At 45.7% G+C, this 19,138-nt stretch overlaps 1 protein-coding gene across 8 annotated transcripts in view; it reads left to right on the forward strand.

The window, feature by feature from the left end:
- TLN2 (talin 2) overlaps positions 1–19,138 on the forward strand; it is a 395,955-nt gene that overhangs the window by 307,481 nt on the left and 69,336 nt on the right. For all 8 annotated transcript variants that reach the window (XM_074366238.1, XM_074366233.1, XM_074366231.1 and 5 more), the window contains 8 exons: positions 3,097–3,190; positions 5,139–5,228; positions 7,170–7,292; positions 8,602–8,745; positions 10,372–10,533; positions 16,882–17,022; positions 17,441–17,622; positions 18,737–18,869. In XM_074366238.1, coding sequence (XP_074222339.1) covers positions 3,097–3,190; positions 5,139–5,228; positions 7,170–7,292; positions 8,602–8,745; positions 10,372–10,533; positions 16,882–17,022; positions 17,441–17,622; positions 18,737–18,869 — 1,069 coding nt within the window. The remainder of the gene's footprint in view (positions 1–3,096; positions 3,191–5,138; positions 5,229–7,169; positions 7,293–8,601; positions 8,746–10,371; positions 10,534–16,881; positions 17,023–17,440; positions 17,623–18,736; positions 18,870–19,138) is intronic.

Genomic DNA, 19,138 nt, shown 5'->3' on the forward strand with positions numbered 1-19,138 from the left:
AGTTCCAGCCTGTCTGAATTTATATAAAACAGAGGGAAGGTGCAGCTAATTTTGGCCGTATTTTTATGACAATGTAAGCTGGTTAATTGATAATATTTTAGTAGATTTACTGAAACCTTTGCTTTAAAAATAATAGTGTAAGGTCACTGTTAACATTTTGATAGGTCGTTCTTTCATTTTTCTATGCATATATATTTGTTTTCACAGATGTGCACTCCTATGGTTTATACTGCTTTATAAATTTTGTTTTACTTAATTGTGCATCATGAATATTCTGTGATATTAGGACTTTTCATGGAAGCCCAGAATTCTGTCGTAGTCTGTATGTTTATTTAGTCAGTCCTTTACCATTGCATATTTGGGTTGCATCTTATCCTTTGCTCTTACAGATAAGTATAATCTGAAACCCCCATTGCCCTCCCCGCTCCTTTGTTTTTACTTAAACATTTTTATGATGATTTAGATGGAAGTTGGTTTTTGTTGGTTAATGTTGGTGCCAATCCTTCAAACTGTTCATATCCGCTTTATAACATTCACTCTACTAATAACCCTTTTCAAATTGGAGTGGGGGTGGTGACACAGTTTAGTTATGTTCTCAAGATAAAGTCTTAGTGAAAAACAAATAAACGTTCTTTAATTATATTAAAAAAAATTTTTAAACCTAGTTTTAGTTTAAAACCTAAAAATACTAATTTTCATTGTCAAATCTATATAACCATTTGCCTCTGTGCCACTAAGTTTATTATTTAGATATGTAATGGAGGCCCTAAAATCAGTTATGGGGATAAATGATACCTAAATCATGCTTTTTAGTCATGGATCAGTATTGGCCAAGTGATTCACTCAGATATGCGGTGCTTTACTGGCACTTCTGTGAATTTTTTCCAACCGCAAACTCTTAGTCTTAGAATTTTTTTTTAACCCCAAGTTTTTGTTTGAAAATTTTTCACTCCTAAAAAAAAATAGGTAAAAGTATAAGAATGAATTGCTATATATTCTCTGGATTCGCCAATTGTAAACACTTAGATTTTTATGGAACAATCTTCGTATATAAGCTAGGTTTTGACAATGTAGACAAACAGCAAACAAAGAAGCTACATGGAAAGCTAGTGTGAGGGGTGGAAATTGTCCCCAGATGACCACGTCACCACAGTCGGGAGCTTTGTGCACCCTTTGGTGTGTTGACACATGAGCCTGCCCTCTCAGAAGTATGTCTTAAAGGCTGCCACACACAACACGGTGTTGGACTCTCTGGGGCCCTTCCAGGGAATACATCACAGAATGCATCACAGCCTGCACACTCCAGCGGGGCCCCAACGAGGGCTTGTCTTGCTGTCTCTGTTCTTGTTTTGCTTTGCCCCTGGAGGACAGTGCTTCTCCATGACTCCTTAGGGAAGCACTTCTCCCCCAGATAAATGAATCAATAGAGCCAATCTTACAGAAACTATTTTGGGATTCTTTCTTGAGCTGAGGAATGTTTTTCTTCTTCCCGTCACTCTAGCCAGATTTAAAATTCCAATCAGTAGCTCCTCATCAAATAATTAAGCTGATTGCCTTTGTACGTTGGCAACATCATTTTGCATCTAATTTGATATTCTGTGGGAAGCTGCAAAGCCAATTTAACTAATGAGAGGAGGCATCTTTTACATTAGTCAATGTTAATGATTAACTGCAGTGTGTGTCCTATATTGGTTTTGTTCGTTATATTTTAAGTTGCCCATTAGCGGTAGTGGTTACTGACAATGAATAGAATTCAGAGTCCTGCCAAAAGAATGGACCAGTTATGAACCTGCAGAAAAATGGTTGTGGATCTGGCTTTGGAGTCGGATATGCATGGATTTGAGTCTTATTTCAACTCTTTATTTGTAGCATGCCTTTAGGGAATTATCTCACCTCTCTCCGTTTTTTTATTTATAAAAAGTAACGGTATTCAATTTATAAAAAACAAGGGTATTCATTTATAAAAAGGAAGGGTATTTCTCAAAAGCAAGAGTATTGAATTTTAAGAATATGAAAACGAATATATGTATGTATGTGCATGACTGGGACATTGTGCTGTACACCAGAAATTGACACATTGTAACTGATGCTACTTTAATTAAAAAAAAGAAAAGAGTATTCAATTTTAAAACAGTGTAAAGCTACAATAATCAAAACAGTGTGGTATTGGTGAAGGGTTAGACGCTCAAGACAGGGGAACAGAGTCCAGAAGTAGACCCACACAGATATGGCCAATCGATTGTCACCAAAGTTAGAAAAGCTATTCAATGCAGAAAGGATAGCTTTTTCAATAGTACTGAAGTAATCAGACGTCCATATGTTCCCCCACCCCACCCCTGAAAAAAGAATCTGGTTACATATTGCACACCTTATTAAAGAAATTAACTCAAAGTAGACCATAACCTAAACAGGGGCTGCCCAGGAAGGGTGGAACCCTTGCCGATGTAGGAAAAAGAATTCAGCCTCCTCTTAAGTTCTAAAAAGAATAGAAACACATATAAAATTGTCTAAGATTATCTGATTCCTATTAATTTTAACAAAGAAAATAGTGCTTTTAAAGAATAGTCTGAAGATAGCTTCCAGGAACTAGAATTAATGGAATTAATGGAAAGAAGAGGTTTTAAAATCATAAGGCATAGCTTACACAGGTTACTGTATGTCTGTTTTAAAGTATGCAAAATAGCCCAAACCATACAAAGGCAGTCCAAAATAGTCCAGCTCAGATAATCCTCTTCCTTATGGGCTGCTAGTGAAGGATACTGCAAACAGTGTTAATATGAGCTCTTTGATATTTGCAATTTCTGTGAATTTTTTCTTGTGAATATATTAGAAGATAGCCCTACTTTCTGAAGAGACCCATCAGGGCTTTTAAGGGTGAATCAGATGAATACTTAGAAGCAAGGTGGGAATTCTCCTTCGGTCCTCCCCGACTGTGGTTTATTTTTGGTTGTTTAGAGCTTTGTGGAAGAGCTCTCGCTGGGACCGCAGCCTTTATAGTGAATTGTTTTTCTAGGGATCCTGCAAAATGTAGTTGGGGAAATTACCGTTGATCCTTGCAAAACAAAACAAAAAACATTCTTTCCGTTTCTGTGGCAGAGCTGTGACTGAGAGCATCAATCAGCTCATCACGCTGTGCACCCAGCAAGCTCCTGGCCAGAAGGAGTGTGACAACGCCCTGCGGGAGCTCGAGGTGGGTCCCTGGGAAGGCTGCTGAGGACTTAAGAGTGTGTGTCTGTCCGTCCTTCTCCGCCACCATCAGTTTCTTCTCCTCCATTCTGGCCGTTTATCTTTCTTGGGAAACTCTTGGAGCCAAAGTGCCAATCTAAGTGGAAAAGAATTGAAGACAAATTAGATTTGGTGGGATTATCCCCCCTGCTTCCCTTTTCCCACCAAGATGAGAGTTACATTGTTAAAGGATTCTTTATTTCAAACAGGAAGAGGCCTGTGGTATTGAATGTAGGCTGAAGATAAGCAATTTCTACCTAGAAAGTTCCAGAGTGATTACTCTGAGGCAGTTATGAGAAACTGGGATAGATGGCGCTTTTTGAGTGAAAATGATGTTCCCATACATTTTACTTTGCAACCTATAGGGGGCGCATTAGAGGAAACCAAGAAGTAACATGTATTAGTGTACAATCAAGATGGCAGTGGGGCCCTTAGTGGCCCAGGACAGTGTGGATGCTTATCAATTTATGTTCATTCTTAGGGCTTATTTTTAATGGAAAATTCTTTTGTGCTTATAGAATGTATGTGGGTAAACATAAAGTCATGGTGCCTGCTTGTGTGTAAAGCATTCCTGACCAATTCAGGTCATATTGAAACAACCAGGTGGTTATCTCAGTACACATGGGCTGTTTGTACCCAGAGCACCTTCACTTCTCTGGACAGGAAGACCCACCATGCCAGGAAGGGCGTGGGCGGGGAGGGCTGATTGCAGCTTCTGAAGGATTAATTGAGGCTCAGTCTGCCGATGGCAGTAGGCCACTGGCGTGGCTGGAAGTGAGAGGAAGCTTGTTACCATGGGACTGAAGCATTCTGAAAACAGTGGAGAATGTTTCCCACCTTGATAAGTTGCTGCCCAATCCTGGTCTGTTCATATTTGCAAATAGATACGGTATGTGGGTGTTGAGCTAAATGAGGTCTGTTGGCCCCAATGCAAGCACTCTGTCCCTTAATGGCATCCTTGGTTGCCAAAATGAGGACTATTTCAGAGTGGCTGTTACTAAGGCGATTTTGATTATCCTAGGAGTGGGAGGAGTTTCCTCAATAAAATGAACTCCTTTATAAAGCTGCCCTCTCCCTGAGATCTTTGACTGAATAACTCAGCAGTTTTATCATTACTTCCCTCCCACCCTTGATAACTCAAGTGACGTTGTCTTTTTGTTGGCTGTGCCCTCAAAGGCTGCTGGTCCCAATGTGCATCCTTACTCAGTGGGGAGGAGGATGGGTGGCCGTATCCCCTGACTTTCCTCCCTGGAAAAGTCCCCCTTAAGTGATGATCAAGGTTATTAAAACTTGAATGCTAGTGACAGTTGGAGACCAAGACAGAAGAAGCAAGCCCCATGCCCAGTTCCTTGATGGAGACCTACACAAGATTCATCATTTTCTATACTTTTAAAATTAAAAACAAATGAACCATCCCAGTGGGCAGTTTAAGGGAGTTACCTCTTTTCACATCTACCCATTAAAAGGTTCCAGAATTGAAAACTGAGAGCCCTACAAGAAGAAGTGAATTAATGTGCCCTTGAAGTTAAAACTCCTTGGAGTCATCCAGCGGAGAGAAACTGTGCTCATTGACCATCAATATAGGTTGCCTTCCATTAACTTTCAGATTCCTTTAAGAAGAAAATCTCCCCCTTCTGTGAATACCATGCTTTGCCTTCAAATGTGAAAACAGGAGATTCTCCTCTCTGTCAGAGCTAACCCCAGACACCCCCACCCCGATCAGTATGGTGTTGCTCACAGGAAATCTGAAGTCATGAACACCATGATCTAAATTCCTCTCAGGAGTCTGAGTAATAAGTGATTATGACCAGATTCCTGAGTATGGAGAGGAAGTTGATAGTTGATATTTTATGTTACATTTCCTTTGTTCTAGAACACTTGCTTACTTTTTAAATTGTGTTCTCCTTCTGTAGACTGTCAAGGGGATGTTGGACAACCCTAATGAACCCGTTAGTGACCTCTCTTACTTTGACTGCATTGAGAGTGTGATGGAAAATTCCAAGGTAAGCCTGTCTGCTCTGGTAGCCTGCCTTCTCATTGTGGGAAGAATCTAGCTGTGCCTCGTGTGCGTCTGCCTGTGGCACAAAGCCTTGTTCTCAGGTGCGTCTCAAACCTGACTGTGCACTGGAATCACCTGAGGTCTCGGTGAACAGATTGCTGGGCCACACCCCTGAGTTTCTGATTCAGCGGATCTGAGGTGGGGCCAAGATTGTGCATTTCTGACAAGTTCCCGAGTCCTACCCACGTGGTCCAGGAGCCACCCTTTGAGAACCACTGCTTATACCCTTTGTGAACCAGATCATGTATTTCCTTCCCCTGGGGCTGCACTGCTAGGGAAAGCCCTTCAGTGAACTTGACTTGTGTGAGACCCCCTTGTGTGTTCCTTTTGCCACCCATCCATGGCACACATTCACAAGAGGAGTGAAAAATTGTGGGGGGTTTTTTTGGGGTGGGGGGGTGGCAGTGAAAGTATCTAAGCTAATATAATGGTTTATGGCCTCTCTTCTCCAAATCTTAACCTCACTCAACAAAATCTTACTTCTTAGAATTTTATTTGATGTGGGTCGCGACTGGACAGGGAGGTGTCCAAGAAACCTTCTTAGCAGAGCAGCAATAATAATATTTTAAAAGGTTGAGAAACAGACCTATGGTAATAACGCCAGCGTTTTTGAGAATGCCTCCAATTCAGGTTGAAATGAAATGCAAGTGAGATGAATGGATATTGAGGAATTGCAGTTTGGCTTTGTACTTGGAGCACGACCGCCTGTGACTTGGAGCATGATGTCTGTTTACGTCACTCTTACGTTAGCTTTGGGGAGACGTCTGAACTGGTGATGTCAGGAGGGCTCGCCTCGAGCTGGGCTAAGGCTAGAGTTTGCTCTGTCCAGCATCCTTTATGGAACTATGGATGGTCTAAAGGGAGGATGTATATGCTTTACACACTTAGATCCAAAGAAACTGTTCTTCTTAAAGAAGGATGCAGGGTGAGGGAAAGGAAAATACTGTACGCAAATATTCTTTGCTTTGCAGGTCCTTATGTAAACAGAATTATTTTGTATATTTAAGCAATTTTAGAGAATTTCTTTCCCCATCCGAGATTGACAGAAGAGCTCTGTGTTGACAAAGAGCTCTGTGTTGGGTTCTAAACTTGGATGTGATCATCTCTCTAAAGAGTTCTGTTGAACATCCTTCAGTTCTAAGATCTAAGGCCCTGGAATGCAGTACCTGCCTGCCTGGGGCATGAGGAGGCCCAGAGAAGACACAGCACCAGATACGGGGCAGGCGCCTCGCCTCTGCCCACGTGACCTTCTGTCTGACCTTGTGCAGGGTACTTGACCTCTCTGAGTTGGATTCTTTTAGCTGCTGTTTTAAAGGCCTATAAAAAGAATACACCAATGATTTTCAAAATAAGGGGAAATACTTTAAAATTTTAGCACTTGTGTTCAGACTCTCTCTCTCTCTCTCTCTCTCTTTCTCTCTCCACACACACACACACACACACACACACACACACACACACTTCTTAACAATGACATGTTTAAATTTTACTGCCAATGAATAAGTGAATAATATTGGGAAGGGCATGACTTCACCTACAGCTTGGTGGATTTGTCTGATTTTTATATTCTGGGAACTAACAGTTCTCAATTTAGACCATTCACCCATAGGATGCCCTGTATAGATTTTACTTCATTGATCTGTGTATATTAACTCTATCTCCTTGAGTTACAGGTAACTTCTGGATGAAAGCTTCATACTTTCATTATTCATTTCTCTTTATGGAACAGAAATGATACCACCATCTTGAATCTCTTCTTATTGCAAATAAAGGAAAGAAATGGCCAGAACTGTAAATTAAGTGGCCTCAAAGTTAGAAGCGTAGGCCCTTGACCCCACGGTCTGAAGGAATGTTGGTCAGAATGTCACCAGTGGTTGCTTTGCAGGTTCTGGGAGAGTCGATGGCAGGGATTTCGCAGAACGCCAAGACCGGGGACCTCCCTGCCTTTGGGGAGTGTGTGGGGATTGCGTCCAAGGCTCTCTGCGGGCTGACGGAGGCCGCAGCCCAGGTAAGGGTGTGGGCCCTGGGCCCCACGATGCTGGCCTTCCAGCCCGAGTCCTGTGCCAGGTCCCCATGGGAAGCACGGGGGGCTACAGGGGGAGCTTCACCTTCGGCTCCATCTCCGACCACCACTGCAGAAGCCACGGAGAAGCCCATGGCTCTTGTGCTGGCTGGGCATCAAGACAAAAGTCAGTCTGTTACCTCCAGGGACCTGGAGAGGACACTGAACACTGCAGACCCAGCGTAGGGTTCACAGGCCAGCTTTTTTTTTTTTTTTTTTTAAGGTCATTGTTAACAGATAAGTTGTTTAGGGGAAAAATAGGTATTACATAAGTGAAATTTTCTCTGAGGATTTAGAGTTGCAAAACTCTTAGTCATGCTTTTTTTAGGATCAGAGGGAGAAAAAAGTAAATGCCATCGCGCAGAGATACGATCAGGCATGTTCCTGGCTCGCCTCTGACTGTCCTGTGCATTTCCAATAATTACTGGGCTCCTGAACTTTCAAAAATGTCAGCATTTACCTTGAAGGATTTAGCATTTGACAATTACCTTGAGCCTAGAAGATTTTACTGAACCAAAGAAAAAGATCTCTAGTTTGGGGGATGAAATCATCTTCCCTTTCCCTGCCTCTCACATCTCAGGGGAGATGAGTTAAGGTTAAAATCCTTCCCCACAGATTCATTTTCTCCCCATTACTTGCCTAACACATCCAAAGGGTCTGAAGGGAAGACCTTCTCTTACAGCCCCTGGTCCTCTTGGAGATCTAACACTGCTTTTCTTCCCCCTGCACTATCTAACTCATTCTTTCTTACTATTGGAAATACCGGCCTAAATAGTAAGGAAATACTAGGCTACGAGATGAGAAACCCTCATGTAGGTCAGGCTCCAAGGTTAAGCTGATGCAGCAGCTCCACGCCATCAGTCTACACCCACTTCTTTTCCCTCTCCCAACTGCCAGCCAAAGAGTGAGCTTCCTGCTGAGGCCGGGCCCCCTCATGGTCACAAGGTGGCTGCCAGAGCACTCAGGGCTGCATCCATTATTGGTCATGCCCTATGAAAGAGCTTCTTAAGGCTTTCTTAAGAGCAAGGAGATTTCATTCCCAAAAGCCTGTAACAGGCTCCTGCTGGCATGTCCCTGGCCCGGGCTGGGGTCAGCCTGTCCATCCTTAAACCCTTAGTGATGAGCTGACTCTGACCACCTTGCACTGGGAGCACCTGAGAATGACTGCTGTGTGTGTGCTGTGGGACCCTGGTCTCTCACAGGCTTATCTAGGAGCGCAGAGAGCCTGAGCCGTGGTTTACCTCCTCCCTTTCAGGCTGCATACCTCGTTGGCATCTCTGATCCAAACAGCCAGGCGGGCCACCAGGGCCTCGTGGACCCCATCCAGTTTGCCAGGGCTAACCAGGCTATCCAGATGGCATGCCAGAATCTGGTGGACCCCGGCAGCAGCCCGTCACAGGTAACCGTGGGGCGAGCATGTGAGATCTGTGTGTCTTTAAGCTCTTGCAGATGGGTGGGGGAGACTATGAGTAAAGAACACTGTTCTTTCGGAGCTTGCAAAGCCAGTTCAATGCAGCGCTGCAGATAATGACTTTGGGGGATATTGCAAAATGTGGTGAAAGTAGAAACGGGTAGGTGCTGTGGAATGGAGTGCTGGAAGGCAGGAGGAGTGGCGTAATCACCGCGAGGGTCATCAGGAGTCTCACAATGCCGTTCATTCAGTTCAGGGGACATAGGCTGAGGGCTTGTCCTGTGCTCAGCACTGAGGGTCAACATGAGTAAGCCCCGATCCCCTACCCTCTTGGCTCTTACTGTTGGATAAAGTTTCAAAGGTGGAGTGATCAGGGTATGACGACAATGCCAGGGATGCACAGAAGGAGGTGTGATGGTCTCAAGGGGCTGTTGAGGTCCCTTCCCAGAGATGGTGGCACTGAGTGAGGCCCCAGAGCTGGGTCAGAATCCACAGCACAGAAGGAGCCACAGAGACATTTGAGAGCTAGACTGTATGTGTGGGTTTCCATGACACTTCTAATACCCGAGTGGCATGGATTCTGTTCAATTACTAAAGTGGTGTGTGCTGAAGGAAACAAGAATGGCCCGCATGGCTAGCAGAGGCAGCCCGTGAGTGGCACGTCCACTGTTGACCCTGGGACCAGCATTCTTGAGGCAGGAGAAGGACCCAAGTAGAGGAGGTAGCACGGGGCCCATCTGGACCTAAGACAGACGTCAGTGCGCCTGGGATTCCTTACCTGTCCAGTTAAGGCCAAAAGGGTGTTACCAGCCTCAGCAAAGTGGATCACGTGGATTCAGAAAAGTGCTTTGCGGGTGGAGACTGGGAGATTCCTGAGCCAGACCCCTTATTAAGGTGCCTATACCCACCTGTGGGTGAAGAAGGCACTGTCACACCTCAGTGTTTGTCTCACTCATCTAGACCTGGATTCTCCAGTGTGCTGGCCACTAGCTGCACATGGCTGCTAAGCACTAGACATGTAGCTAGTCCAAACTATTAGCTCTTAATGTAAAATACAGACTGGATTTCAGAGACTTGGTATGATAAGAAAAGATTGTAAAATCATTATATTCTTAAATTGGTTACATGATGAAATGAAATATTTTGGATATATCAAGTTAAATAAAATGTATCATTTAAAATAATTTCTCTTGTTTCTGTACTTATTTTAATGTGGCTGCTAGAAAATTTAAAATTAGACATGTGGTTTGCATGGTGCTTCTGGTGGGTGGCGCTGGCCCGGACCCAGGACCATATGCCTCCTGGCCTCGGGTTCCAAAGGGTAGCTGACTGCAGCTCCTTTGAGACTACCTGAGCCCAGCCCTTTCCCACCACCACATCAGCACCTCCTTTCTTTTTCTTTGTTTATTCTCTCTGGCGTCCTGATTCTCGCCCTCTCCTTTCTTGGAGTGACTTCGGGGGTGACAGAGCTGGAGACAAAGGTTTTATTCACCCAAGCCCTGGACATGTGAGTTGAAGGACAGTCCAGAGCTTGAGAACAGGATGGCTTCCTCTGAACTGGGCCCCTCTGCACTGAAAGCATAGGGTGTCCCCAGCCCGGTCCGTGCTTTCTAGGTTCTGTCAGCTGCCACGATTGTCGCCAAGCACACCTCGGCCTTGTGCAATGCCTGCCGCATCGCCTCGTCCAAGACGGGCAACCCCGTGGCCAAGAGGCACTTTGTCCAGTCAGCCAAGGAAGTCGCCAACAGCACCGCCAACCTGGTGAAGACCATCAAGGTAGGTCGCTGAGCTGAGAGGCCTTAGGAATCCCTGGAACACCTGCTGCGGAGGGGAGAGAGGTGTGGGATTGAAGCTCGGCTCCCTGAGGCTTGCTTCTAGAGAAGTTCAACTTCTAATCCAGTCTCAGGATTTAAGTCACTGAGGAGGAGTTCATTAGTGATGGAGATATTTATCATGAAAAACCAACAAATAGCCATGGTCTATAGTAACCTTCTAGGTAGTGTTTGGGGAGGGGTAAACTGTGTGCTCAGGGGGGTGATTTTGAGGGGCTAGTAGGAGGTCCTGCCATTGTTGCTAAATCTGTCCGGACCAAGAAAGAAGGTGGATGGAGAAGGGAATGGGAAATTCACTTTGATGTTAAAAAGGCGGGGGGGTGATTTAACTTATCCTGTGATATATACTCTGTTTATAGTTTAAATGTTTGAATTGTAGCATCAACTTTTTTTTTAATTGAAGTATAATTGATTTACAATGTTTGTTTCAGGTGTACGGCAAAGTAATTCAGTTATACATATATATACTTTTTTTTTCAGATTTTTTTCCCCATTATATGTTATTACAAGAAATTGAGCATAGCTCCCTGTGCAATACAGTAGGTCCTTGTTGTTCATCTATAGCACCAACTTCTTAAAATAGAGTGTTCCCCATGTGTAACAAGTTCATCTGTATGTTAGTGGCCATGGGCACGTGGGGGGAGGTGGGGCAGGGTACCCCGTGAGGAGGAAGTCGCAGGAGCTGGGCGGAAAGACCGCAGACCCAGTCTGTCCTAGGTGGGACACCAAGCTGACAACAAGCAGCTGACCTTGTGGGAAAGCAGCCACAATCTGGGCAGCAGACCTCAGGCAAAGAGCCCAGCACCCCACTCTGAGCCTCCAAAGGAGAGTGTCGGGGAAGGCGGGCTTCCCGTTCTCTGTGAGTGGGACGCGCAGGAGGGAAAGGCATTGGCGGGCTAGCATTCGACAGAGGGGTTTTCACACTCACTGAGGTGGGATGATCTGCTTTGTTGCTGGGCGAGTCCCGGGGTGATGAGGCTTTGCCCCGTCCTCTCCAGAGGAGATGGTACTGCCCACCTCATTTCCCTTGCTCTACACACATCCGGTTTAATCATGTGGATTAATCTGTCAATAGGCTGAGCCAAGCAGAAGCCAAGGAGAGATGGTACAGCCCAGCCCCGCCGTGGTTGGAAGCGGGCAGGCGAGTGCCCTGTCGGCAATTTCTCAGCTGTTGAGTTTTTTTTTTTAAACTATTTTAAAAACAAACTAACAAACAAAACCCCCCAAAACAACCAAGTTAAAATCCACCTATTTGAAGGCAATAATAAGATAGGTTGAAAATGAATAAATAAAGTCAGTGCCTGGGAGCCCCCAGGATCCTGGAGGCAGCTCACCCTAATTCCCTTCCTGGTTCGTGGCATTCAAAATGAGTAAAGCTTACATTTCTTAATATTTTGTTTGTGCAAAGCCTGTTCCCGGTGTTTTGTGTGTATCACGCGTTCAGTCCATGCAACTATCCTGTGCTTGTCATCCCCATTTTACAGTGAGGACGCTGGCGCCCAAGGTTAGGTAACGTTCCCGGGGTGACTCAGCCAGGAAGTGGTGGATTGGAATTCAGACCCAGATCCCCTGCTATTTCAACTCCATCCTGCTCTCAACCCTGGTATGCAGTTCACATCTTCGGTAGAGAGTCTAGTCCAGCTGACCAGCCTGGGAAGAAATGCCTGGGTGTGTTGCCAGTGCTTGTGTGCGAGTCTCGGGGAGGCCGGGATGGAGAGACAGCAGTAGAACTGAAAAGCAGTGACATCATTGTTGGTTGCTGTGTAATTAACTAATTTCGGTTAAACTTGGCCATCTTCTGATCATCAAGACACAGGCTATATTTAGGTGGACAAGGGAGTGAAAAAGACAAGAAACTCTTCTATACAAATTCTTGGAAACCTTTCTTTGCTGCCTCCTCCTTGGTTTTAAGTCCTGACCTCTCTCTGTTAAGATCTCATCGTCTTCTCAGAGGCTCCTCATGGTGGCAATCCCTCTTTGTAATTCTCTGCAGCAGATGAGCTCTTGTGATGGCCTAAAAGATAGGCCTGTGCAGAAACATCAGGGGTGGTGATTCAGGGTGGTTGTAATGTGGAGAAGGTAAGGGCCTCCTCTCCCTGGAGCATCCTGGGGGTTAGGAGCAGTGCACGAGGAACAGAAACTAACCTCTTGCCCCTCAACTTGCTGAAATGCATTTGGTTTTTCTGTTCCCATCACCTGGCAGCCTTTGTCGGGGACGATGAACTTTGTTCTTAATTTACTGATAGGAAAATGGCACAGGTTGCCTCGCTGTCATGTACCATACTACATACACATTGACTAGATAATCTGTGTTAAGGAATGGTGAAGAGTCCTGTCAAAGAGAGAAACAAATGAATATTTAATTTCCTAAATGCTTAAGACAGCTGCCCTCAAGGCTGCATTTTGCTCTAAGTCTTATGCTTTAGTGCTTTTTTTTTTTTTTTCTTTTCTTTAAACCAAAAGGATATGCCCAGCCTAAATCCCAGTTGCCACACCTTTAGAGTCAGAGAAAGGACAGAGAACCGGGCGGGAGGAGCACTGGAGAGCAGGGAGCAGATTACCTCACAGTGGGTTATCAGCACCCATTTAGAATGCATGCCTCCAGGAATTGAAAATCTCTCCTGATGGCATTCTTTGCAATCCCAGAGCATGGCTCAGCAAGGATAAATACGGGCACCCTCCTCCCTGCCAGACCCTGCTCTCAGGGCCGGCCAAGGTAGAAGCAGACGGACCCCTAACCATGGTCACCACCTCTCTGCCAGGCCCCTCGTGGACCGAAGCCTGCTTTTCTCTCTCCGGTCCGCTCGTTACCCAGCCTCAAGCCAGATGTGTGGAATGGAATGTGGTTTTCAGTGTGCAGTCACTCAGGTTTGGGTGCCAAGTAGAAATTGTGCAGCAACAGCTTTTTTTCTCTGAGAAGTGGGAGCGTAGCCTTGCCGCTCCCAGCGGAGTGGAAGCGTGAGGTTTTGCAATTAAGCATTTCCAGGGCGTACGAAAGACGCCAGACCCAGCTCTCCTGAATCGACTTCACCTCGACTGTAAGTATGTTGTCTTGGTCGTCCATGTGTCTGGATTGGTAAAGTAGATTTCTTGAGAAGAAAAAGAAGGAAGAAAACCTCTTGGGCTTCTTACACCTCATTCTTGTTGCCTTTGTCTACGGTCAGTAGGAGGGAAGGGAGCCAGGGGTCTTGGGTTCTGGTCTGAGGAGTGAGCTTGGCACAGCGTGTCACTTTCTAGGAGTTAGTTTTCTCACCTGAAACATCAGAGCTTTGGGATCAAATGATCTGTAAGATCACTGCTAACCCCTAAAGTCCGGAAATCTGTGATTCTGGTGCCCGTGTGGAACTTGTGTCTCCCAGATCCCTGTGAGATTTTGCTGAGTGTGAGAACGTTCAGAGGAGCTGGCCCAGGGTGGAGGGCGCCCTCGTCCTGATGGGACTTGAGCATTTGGCTAAGTGGCCCGACCCTTTCGTTGTTGATGCTGGCGTACTGGACGTTCTGTGACCTGGAATGTCTACTTGAGAACTGTCGTGCCTGCCAGAAATTTCACCAGATTCGAGTATGCGGTTTACTGGCGTGGCTCGGCAGCCCCCAGAGCAGAAGCAGCATTCAGGAGTGAAATACTCTGCCTGTGAACCAACCAGCCTCCCTGATGCTAAATGCTTCCTTTGGAGGAAATAGCTTTTCTCTCTTGAAAATTAAAAAAAAAGTGGTAGATTAGAACTTGGCCTTCTCGTCCGTAGTTCCCACTCTTCAGGGTCCTGTTCTTGACCAGCCTGGGCCATGTGATATGTGGTTTTAGGGCCTAGGCTCAAAAAAAAACAAACAAAAAAGCAAAACCTTTCTTCATCCTGTTGGTGATGTTCATGAAACTGCACAATTAGAAAATGCTTCCTTGGGGTTTACCTGGGCTAGTCATCTTGTCATTTTTAATAAGTTCAGCTAAGGGTTGGTAATTTGATCGGACGTCTGCGTTCCCAATAGGCTGAGAGCATTGCAGAAGGTAGAAAAGGGTGGGAGGAGTGTGGAGAGGTCAGAAGCAGGAGGAGTGAGCAGCGCCACGGAGAGGCTCAGGATCTTCCGTTGAACTAGAGCCCTGTCCTTCCGACCAGAGCAGGTGTGATTGGTGCCACTGGGATTCGAGTTCCCTTGATGCCAGAGTCCACTCCTGCCATCTGCCTGCTGGGGGTTGGCCTGTGCTGGGACCACTTTTGTCAGGCTCCTGCTGGACGGCACCCACCCTGTCTCCCACTCTGATTTCCAAATTGCTCTAAAGCCTGTAGGGTCTGGAGGCAATGATGTTAATAGCACAACTCGATTTGAGTGCCGAGATGGTCCCCTGCCACTTTGCCAGTGCAGCGTTCTGGTGCGGGTAACAGGTGCTAACTCAGTGTTTACTGAGGACGTGGCAGTTAGGACGGAGGCTGTATAAAAGCAGAAACAGACTCACAGACCTAGAAAACAGTTACAGTTACCAGAGGGGAAAGGGAGGTGGAGGGATAAAGTGAGAGTTTGGGATTTATCTATACATAAAATAAATAAATAGCAAGGTGCTACTGTACAGCACAGGGAACTACATTCGGTACCCTGTAATAGCCTATAGTGAAAAAGAATATGAAAAGGAATAAACATATATATGTATATGTACGAATCACTATGTTGTACACCAGAAATTAACACAACATTGTAAACAGACTATACTTAAGTTAAAAAAAGAAAAAAACAACTGAGGCTGTATGTATGAGTGAGCAGCAGACACGTAGGGTTTCCACTGGGCCTGGAGGAACGGCAGAACAGGCGAGGTTAGGGTCCAGGTCAGTGCCTGTCCAGTGGAGAAGGGCCTGAGCAGGGCTACGCAGTCTCAGGGAAGGCTACATTAGCGGGCTTGCGGGGGTTCCTCTGAAAGTATTAGGATGTGTAATTACGGTCCCAAGCTGCCAAGGCTTGATTGGAATACAGCTGATACTCAGATAGCCTTTAAGCCAACCATGCCCGCCTACTCTTGCCTTCTTGAAAGAGAGCAATGCTCCCGTCTCAGATCTGGTTTGTTTCATAATGCCGGTGCCTCTGGGTTTTTTGTTCACTGACTGTCTAAACTGACTTTTATACACTCATAATGCTTAAACTAAAAGTTTAATTGGTCATTTAACAAGGAAACTTACGTTCTTCTACAAACCAAACTGCCTTCTCAAATGTAGCCCTTTGTTAGGAGGGAGGGTGCCGCCTCTGGGTCACAGGCTGTTGGTTCCAAGAGTCTTGTACTTAAGGAGGTGGAGCCCAGGGTTGGGGAACTTTGGATTCAGGTGTTAACCCTTTGAGGGGTAGCCTGGCATGCATCACAGACCACTTACCTGATCGTCTTCCATTCAGGCCATTAATCAGCTGCATGACTGACCATTCAGCGCCATTGTGTTATTGCTGCTAATTTTTAAAAAATAAACTTTTGAAGCATGAGATACATAGACCAAAAGAACCCATGTGTGTACAGCTCAGTGAATTTTCCCAAACTGAACACACCTAAGAAGCTGCAGCCAGATCAAGAAGCAGAGCGTGGCCAGCCCCCAGCAGCCCAGCTTGTGCCCCTTCAGTCTCACTGGCTCCAAAGGGTGACCTGACCGCCAACACCTGAACCTGTTTCACCTGTTTTTGTGCTTTGTGCAAATGGAATCGTGCAGCGGGCACCCTATTGTGTCTGGCCGCTTTACCTAAGGATCATGTCTGTGAAGTTTGCCCATGTTGTTGAGGATAGCTCTGGTCTGTTTTTTCCCATTGGAGTCCATTTTGCTGACTTCAAAATGGCAGATATGGAAGCCCTGTTTCCATCAGTCATTCAGGGACATCCAGGTGAAAATGACTTAGAAGTTGAAAGTGCCAAACAATGTATTTTTGTAGTTTGGGAGGGAATAGACTTAAATGGAGTGGGAGGGGGAGAGCCAAAGGGCGTGGTCTCAAAAGTCAGGAAGAACGTGGCTCGGCTGCAGGGTTTGGCAGCGTGGCTCGTGGGGGGTGAAGAGCGGGGCGCCCTCTGAATCATGAGAGCTGGGGGTGGAGGGACTGAGGCCAGCTTGCCTGTGAGCCGCACGTTCAGCTTTATTTCTTACACTTGCTAACTGAGCCCCTCTGCTTGATGGCAGAGATCCCTCCAACTAGTTCTCATTCATTGTTTATGATTCACCAGACATTTTCAATATTCCCATCAAAGCACCTTCTTTTCACTGGGAGGCAATGACTGTGGCCCAGGAGTGATCGGTGCTTCTCAGTGGGGTGTAGTCTCCGTGTTGTATTCCATCAGGCTCTGGACGGGGATTTCTCTGAAGACAACCGCAATAAATGTCGCATTGCCACCGCACCCTTAATCGAAGCTGTGGAGAACTTGACAGCGTTTGCATCCAACCCTGAATTTGTCAGCATTCCTGCCCAGATCAGCTCTGAGGTAGGGGATCTTTGCAGCAAAGATAATGTTAAGATCTTTGGCTAGTTTCGTGTGACACTCAGTTAGCATGAACAGTTATGAATTCCAAAAACTCTGTCAGTGTGTAGGGCACTGTTACTGTTGCCAGTGACGATACACACAGAGTTAATGAAGGCTCAGTGTCTGCACATCTCTTAAGAGGCAGTGTCTTTGCCTTATATGTTGAGAACAATCTCTGTGCGTAGGTTTGGGGCTAATTCTTGGTATGTGTCACACTCAAAAATATTTAAGGAGTGAATCAGCCTCCATGGTTCTCTGCCCTCCGTCTCCTTTCAAACTAGAGAAGTGATGACTTGGTAAAGAACAAGACCTCCTTGGGTCCAGCTGACTCATCTAGTCTGTGTGTTCTGCCCTTGACCCTTCTGCTGTTTGGTCCCAGGGCTCCCAGGCACAGGAACCAATCCTGGTCTCAGCCAAGACCATGCTGGAGAGCTCATCATACCTCATCCGCACTGCACGTTCACTGGCCATCAACCCCAAAGACCCGCCCACCTGGTCTGTGCTGGCGGGACATTCCCACACCGTGTCTGACTCTATCAAGAGTCTCATCACGTCTATCAGGTTAGTAACTCCTCTAGAAATTGCTAGGGCCTGCATCTGACAGGGCAGGAAGAGGATAAGCCCATCAGGACTTTTATTTAATAGCAATGTGGTTCATCATCACCATCATCTTTTTCTTTACTTCTTTGGGAGCAGTGGTAGCACTTGTCACAACAATAATAGCCAACCTGAGCATTTATTATATCTTAGATACTTTTCCAAGCATTTTACCTGTATTACATTATTTGTTCATCACAACAGCCTTGTGAAATAGATGCTACCATTGTCTCCATTTTACTAATGAGAGAATTCAGGCAGAAAATCATTTAGGTAACATTCCCAAGGTCATCCCCGGGCCCAAATGCTTTAGTCCCAGTCCTTCTAACCATTATACCATATTGTCTGCGCCTTGGAGCTTAGGCAGAGAGCATTACTATTTATTTATTTAGCAGGATTGGGGCTACCTAACTTTGCTAATAAGACAAAAAGGTGTTCTTTGTCCCACAGTAACTCTGGGCACCTCTAACCTCCTTGGTGATGGTAGGAGTCGGAAAAAATCATCCCATGAGTAGATAAAGCATTTCCAAATTTGACCAAAGTTGATAACACGACAGCATGGAATGCATCCCTTTCCTTGGATATTTTTTATTTTTCAGTTGCATTTGAAACTCAGGACCTCATTAGCTTTCTTAATGCCTTGCAAAGAAAAATCCACCAAATATTTTAACTCCTGCCACACCCAGGACTTTGTGAATAGAATACAATGTAGAGACCATAGTATATTTGCACTAGAAATAGCACTAACTTTTTTTTTTTTTAATGAGAGTCCTGTGCTTAAGCCAGTAAATGGAGAATCCAAGACCAAATTGTTTAATTTGCAGTTGCCTGGCATCAGCCTGAGATGGAGGACAGCACCCTATCCTTTCCACCAGAAATAAGTAGACTTAGCAAAGTGTTAAATTGAGAAATGCATGGGCTCTGAAGAGAAGCATTACCAAGCAAGGGTCAGGGATTCACTCCTGAAGGCAGTTGAGTGGGGTTGACAGTAGACAGGGGCACCTGGCCCACCGATGTGAGTCAGGTGTTGGGACTGGAGCTTCATGGAGCCTGTGTCTGACTTGCTCTGTCCCTCCAGGGACAAGGCCCCTGGACAGAGGGAGTGTGACTACTCCATTGATGGCATCAACCGGTGCATCCGGGACATCGAGCAGGCCTCACTGGCAGCTGTCAGCCAGAGCCTGGCCACAAGGGATGACATCTCCGTGGAGGTAGGCTGGGGCTCCGTGGCCAGCCCAGAAGCTCCTGGGAACACAGCACCAGGCTTTAGGGATGGGGGAATGGCACCAACATATTTCTGATGCAAGTTTCATCATTAGACCCCCTTCCCCTGGAACCAGTCTGGGAAGTTTTTGTAGTGGGTAGAGTAAATGCTGAATGGAGAGTGATGGTTTGGTGAAGGGACATATACTGCATGGGTGGAATGTTCAAATATGGCTGAAATTTGGGGGGGGGGGATGATCATTGTCAGATAAGAGTA

This window comes from Camelus bactrianus, chromosome 6, assembly GCF_048773025.1.
Source record: "Camelus bactrianus isolate YW-2024 breed Bactrian camel chromosome 6, ASM4877302v1, whole genome shotgun sequence".
NCBI classification, from domain to species: Eukaryota; Metazoa; Chordata; class Mammalia; order Artiodactyla; family Camelidae; genus Camelus; species Camelus bactrianus.